The sequence below is a fragment of the Cotesia glomerata genome, linkage group LG9 (assembly GCF_020080835.1).
Source record: "Cotesia glomerata isolate CgM1 linkage group LG9, MPM_Cglom_v2.3, whole genome shotgun sequence".
Taxonomy (NCBI): Eukaryota; Metazoa; Arthropoda; class Insecta; order Hymenoptera; family Braconidae; genus Cotesia; species Cotesia glomerata.
In genome coordinates, this window is record NC_058166.1 from 15,840,782 (window position 1) to 15,847,326 (window position 6,545).

The 6,545-nt window shown below is 28.3% G+C and overlaps 1 protein-coding gene across 4 annotated transcripts in view; it reads right to left on the reverse strand.

The window, feature by feature from the left end:
* Window positions 1–196: 196 nt before the first annotated feature.
* Window positions 197–6,545, reverse strand: part of LOC123272164 (protein Skeletor, isoforms B/C) — a 74,199-nt gene continuing 67,850 nt past the window's right edge. For all 4 annotated transcript variants that reach the window (XM_044738863.1, XM_044738864.1, XM_044738865.1 and 1 more), the window contains 2 exons: window positions 3,799–4,541; window positions 197–928 (listed from right to left, as the gene is read on the reverse strand). In XM_044738863.1, coding sequence (XP_044594798.1) covers window positions 782–928; window positions 3,799–4,541 — 890 coding nt within the window. In that variant the 3' untranslated portion in view covers window positions 197–781. The remainder of the gene's footprint in view (window positions 929–3,798; window positions 4,542–6,545) is intronic.

Genomic DNA, 6,545 nt, shown 5'->3' on the forward strand with positions numbered 1-6,545 from the left:
ACAACCCGCCGTCCCTATCGATATCAGTGACCCAAGAGTGGCCCATTATTAGTATAGATAAACTTTAAATACAAGTACGAAATTTATGTATACATACACGCGTTAAAAGATGTATAATTATCCTAATACTTTCTATAAACTTTTTAATTTTTTTTATTTTATTTTTTGCCCAATGTCTCTCATCTGATTATTTCATAGGAAGGTCTTAGGTATACTTATTAAGTATTTTTTTTTTTTTTTTTTTTTTTTAATTAAAATTCATTTATTGTCGCCATTTCGTCGTATTGTCTTTATAAGTTAATTCTGAACTCCGATTAGATCAATTTATTTTTTTATAAATTATTGTCATGATCTTCAGATCCTCAAAATTATTGTCATTATTTTTTTTTTTATTTTATAAATCCTTCCTATTAATTATTTTTATTTTTTTTAAACGGACGTTAATTCCTATTTAAATGTATACATATGTTTTATTTATTTATTTATTATTAATATATGAAATATTGAATCTGATAGGTCTTAAAAATATCTTCTAATTTCTTCCGTAAGATTTAAGTCCTTAAAATCTAAATACTTTCTTACAACCTTGTTTTTTTTTTTTTTTTAAATCTTTCATAGTTATTTTTTTATAATTTCTCTTAATTGCTCTTTCTTTTTGTGATTTTTTTTCTTAATTATTATAATTATTGTATTTATATTTTTAATCAGTTTTAATTGTACGTCTTTTATATCTTGAAATTTAACGGTCTTTATTTTAAAAGGGAATTTAAATTGAGACGATTCATCTGAGGAGAGAATGAATGCCAGTGATTATTAAGAGTGTAATGAGTGAGCTTGGCATTATGCTGTCTGATGCGGCGGTCAATTCAGATTTATATCCTGGATCTTTAACGTGGATTTTCCAACCTAGATTTTTGTGGGTGTAGCACTAAAAATATTTTAAAATAAATGTTTAGTAGGCTGATAATTTTGGGAAGAAATAATTAATATTTTTTTTTTAGGCTAGAAATTTTTTTTTCCTTTAATTAGTACCAATAGAGGTGAGTATTTTTTAATAAAAATTCAGATAAAAGGATTAAATAATGTACTTTAAACTATAATAGAAGAGTAATTGAAAATTTCTCAAGAAATGACGGTTTATTTTGTCCACTAATGATATTTTTAACGATATAAGCTCATCCTGATGTTACGCTCATCGAGACTTTTCATTTGAATACCCACATAAATTTTTTATATATTTCATAAATATGAGGAATATTATGTATATAAAATATATGAAAAAAATCGTGTGCGTACTCAAATGAAAGGTCTCGATGAGCGTAACATCAGGATGAGCTTATATCTTGAAAAATGTCAATAATTAAGAAATTACGTTATATTTTCTCTACTGATGATATTTTTAACGATATAAGCTCATCCTGGAGTTACACTTGTCAAGACCTTTCATTTGAATACCCACTCGATTTTTTGACATATTTTATATATTTCACAAATATGAGAAATATCACATATATAAAATATATGAAAAAAATCATGTACGTACTCAAATGAAAGGTCTCGACGAGCGTAACATCAAGATGAGCTAATATCTTGAAAAATGTCAATAATTAAGAAATGAAGTTGTATTTTGTTTACTAATGATATTTTTAACGATATAAGCTTATCTTGGAGTTACACTTGTCAAGACCTTTCATTTGAATACCCACACGAATTTTTTTTTATATATATATGATATTTCTCATATTTGTAGAATATCTAAAATATATAAAAAATTCATGTGGGTATTCAAATGAAAGGTCTCGACAAGTGTAACCCCAGGATGAGTTTATATCGTTAAAAATATCATCAGTGGACGAAATACAACGTAATTTCTTAATTATTGACAATTTTTAAGATATAAGCTCATCCTGATGTTACACTCATCAAAACTTTCATTTGAGTACCCACACGTATTTTTATACATTTTATATATTTCATAAATATGAGGAATATTATGTATATAAAATATATGAAAAAAATCGTGTGCGTACTCAAATGAAAGGTCTCGATGAGCGTAACATCAGGATGAGCTTATATCTTGAAAAATGTCAATAATTAAGAAATTACGTTATATTTTCTCTACTGATGATATTTTTAACGATATAAGCTCATCCTGGAGTTACACTTGTCAAGACCTTTCATTTGAATACCCACTCGATTTTTTGACATATTTTATATATTTCACAAATATGAGAAATATCACATATATAAAATATATGAAAAAATTCGTGTGGGTATTCAAATGAAAGGTCTGGACAAGTGTAACATCAAGATGGGCTAATATCTTGAAAAATGTCAATAATTAAGAAATGAAGTTGTATTTTGTTTACTAATGATATTTTTAACGATATAAGCTTATCTTGGAGTTACACTTGTCAAGACCTTTCATTTGAATACCCACACGAATTTTTTTTTATATATATATGATATTTCTCATATTTGTAGAATATCTAAAATATATAAAAAATTCATGTGGGTATTCAAATGAAAGGTCTCGACAAGTGTAACCCCAGGATGAGTTTATATCGTTAAAAATATCATCAGTGGACGAAATACAACGTAATTTCTTAATTATTGACAATTTTTAAGATATAAGCTCATCCTGATGTTACACTCATCAAGAGCTTTCATTTGAGTACCCACACGTATTTTTTATACATTTTAGATATTCCATAAATATGAGAAATATAATATATATAAAATATATGAAAAATTCGTGTGCGTACTCAAATGAAAGGTCTCGATGAGCGTAACATCAGGATGAGCTTATATCTTCAAAAATGTCAATAATTAAGAAATTACGTTATATTTTCTCTACTGATGATATTTTTAATGATATAAGCTCATCCTGGAGTTACACTTGTCAAGACCTTTCATTTGAATACCCACTCGATTTTTTGACATATTTTATATATTTCACAAATATGAGAAATATCACATATATAAAATATATGAAAAAATTCGTGTGGGTATTCAAATGAAAGGTCTGGACAAGTGTAACTCCAGGATGAGCTTATATCTTAAGAAATGTCAATGGTTAAGAAATTCCTTTGTATTTTGTACACTGATATTTTTAATGATATAAGTTCATCCTGGAGTTACACTCATCGAGACCTTTCATTTGAATACACACACGAATTTTTTCATATATTTTATGTATATGATATATCTCATATTTCTGAAATATATAAAATATATCGAAAATACGTGTGGGTATTCAAATGAACGGTCTCGATAAATGTAACTCCAGGATGAGCTTCTATCGTTAAAAATATCATCAGTAGACGAGATACAACGTCATTTCTTTATTATTGCCATTTTTTAAGATATAAGCTCATCCTGATGTTACGTTCATCGAGACCTTTCATTTGAGTACCCACACGTATTTTTCATATATTTCAGATATTCCACAAATATGAGAATTATAATATATATAAAATATATGAAAAAAATCGTGTGGGTATTCAAATGAAAGGTCTCGATGAGCGTAACATCAGGATGAGCTTATATCATAAAAAATTGTAATAATTAAGAAATTCCTTTATATTTTGCTCACTGATGATATTTTTAACAATTTAAGCTCATCCTGGAGTTACACTTTTCAAGACCTTTCATTTGAATATATCGTTAAAAATATCATCAGTGTACAAAATACACAGTATTTTTATTATTTCTAGTTTATTAAAAAATTCATTAAACATTAGCAAATCGTTTTATCAGTGTCTAAAAGCTCTAAAATAAATACCAAAAAAATCCTACCTGGTAATAAACAAGATCAGGAGTATCAGGCGCGACGGTCCAAACAAGCTTAGCAGGTTCTCCTTGATCACAATCAAGCCTGAGGGTATCGAAGAAGCTGGCAAAAGTAAGGGAATTTTCGCTCATATCAACAGTTTTGTGAGCCCACTCACAAAACCGCCCAGCAGCAGTAGGATAAGGATATCCTTCATCATTCCAATCGACTCCGGCAAAGACCCGCTCATCTCTTTGCTGCTCATCGGTCTTCTGGCCAAAACCACCTTCTGGACTTGCAGTAATGTACAAAGGATGGTAGCGCGCTGGATTTGATGGGTCAACGCCGCCCTCCACGATGAAGGTGTAAGTCTGCCCACGTTCTACGGTTATCTCAGGAATCAGGAGATCGTTTATGTACCAGCAGATTCCCCAGGAAGGCTGGCCAGTTATCTTCGAATAGCCGCGCTTTCCTCCAGTTTGCCCGATCCTCGCGGTCAGGTTGTTCTCGTCGATTATTGTCTCAATTGGCCAGGCGTCCAATTCTATTTCCTCGTTAGGGATGTCGTACAGGGAATTTATACACTCGTGGACGTTCTTTGATGTAAAGTCGATCTTTATATCTTCGTCTGTTCTGTCACTTTGTGTGTGCGAGTTAGCTTCTCCTCGGCTATTCAGAGTTCCTATTGCTGCTATTATGCTTGTTGCGCCGTTTGGGATCATTCGATCTTTTTCTGGCTCGTTTGTACTCAATGGTCTCATGTAGGTTACTGAAAAATTTTTTTTATTCGATTTTTATATTTGTATATGTTACTTTTATTTGTTATTTTATTATTAATATTTATATATTTTTTTTAATTTTTATATCGACGTTCTAATTAACAAATTATCTAACTCTCGATTTTTTAGAAAGTAATTCTTTTAAATTTCCATATTAAAATAGTCCAAAAAAATATTATATATATACTAGATATTAAATTGATTTTTAGACATGAAAAAAATTTTTTAATTCAGTTTTTTTTTACAAAAATGAAGAATTTTATGGAATTAAGGTAGTACCCTCGCCAAAGTCGTTTTCTTAGGATTTTTTTAAAATTTTGGTAGATTAATGTTCATATAATTCTGCGTCGATTGGCGCAATTTGAGAATTTTTTACCATCTAGTTTCCGAGATATTTAATTTCAAAGTTTGAGTTTTGAACGCTCTTATACATTACGGTATACGGGATATCGAAAAATTTACCTACAAACATTTTTATATCTCAGAAACTTTTCTTAGGATCTTTTTAAAAAACTAGAGTAACGTTAACTAACAACTAAACAATTTAAAAAAAAAAAATTCATTGATAATTACCACACAGTTTCAGAGATATTTATTAATAAGTAATGAAAAATTTACCAGACTTTAGCCGAGGAGGGGATACGTTAATAAAGTTGTGGCAACAGCGCAAGTTTTGTGAGTCGCGAAAGAAGTATGAGACGCGCATGCGCTGACAAATTTGAAAAGTTTAATTTACGTTAGGTGTAATATTATAGTTATTAATTTTATTTATTTAAAAAAAAAAAACTATGATTATTTTATGAAAGTAAGTATTTTTTATGGTACTAAAGTTAGCCGACATTTTTAATTTTTTGATTTTTTTTTAATAATTAAATTAGAAAAAAAAAATTTTTTTATATTGCATTTACAGTTTTTGAAGTTTTTTTCAAGTGAAATTTTTTTTTTTATTTTTTTGTAATCATTTTTTCGATAAAAAAAAATTCTAAAAATTTTTAAATGGCTGAATTTTCATTTTTTTTTTTTTTTTTATATTTATTAAAAATTCAAAAAGTTAACAATTTTAATATAATAATATATATTAATCTTTCATAAGTTATAAAAATACCCTTGGTCCACGTTCCTGATAACTTTAATTTATTATTATTGTTATAAAAATAATAGTCAGATGAAATAATAAAAAATACTTAAATTTAAAATCAGTTAATACTGATAATAACATACAGTTAATACATCAACATAAAAAATTCAATTACTGATCTTTCTGAAAAAACAAAACAATGTTGTCAATTATTTTTTTTCTATTTGTTATTTGGGTAGGTGTCGTTTACGCATATCCCGATGATACATATGTATCAGTTACTCAAGTCCCGATGATACATATCCCAATTTTTCATATTTCGATTACACATATACCCAATGATACATATGTGCAATGATACATATCCCGATGATACATATTATAAAACAAAACAAAATCACTGATAAAAAAATAGCTGGCGTCTTATTTTTTACCGGGGATTATAATTATAATTTTAATTACATGTATCATCGGGATATGTATCATTGCACATATGTATCATTGGGTATATGTGTAATCGAAATTTGAAAAATTGGGATATGTATCATCGGAACTTGGGTAACCGACACATATGTATCATCGGGATATGCGTAAACGACACCTACCCTGTTATTTGCATATTTGCTAGTGATTTATGTCGTTTTTCAAGGACTTTTTTTATGAATCGCCTTTTATAAATCAATTTTTCAGACATTGTAATTATATTTCCGAATAAATATGTGTAAATAAATAAATAAACGCATGTGTCAAACAGAGGTTAATCTACAGTTAGTCCAAAACACTACAGTATAACCACTATAAAATATCTCAACGCTCACGCAGTGTTTCCAAACTTTTCAAACGATCAGTTTCTCGTTTGTGATTGGCTAAAATAAGTACATAAACAGCAAAAAGTTTTAGGCTTGTCAATAATGAC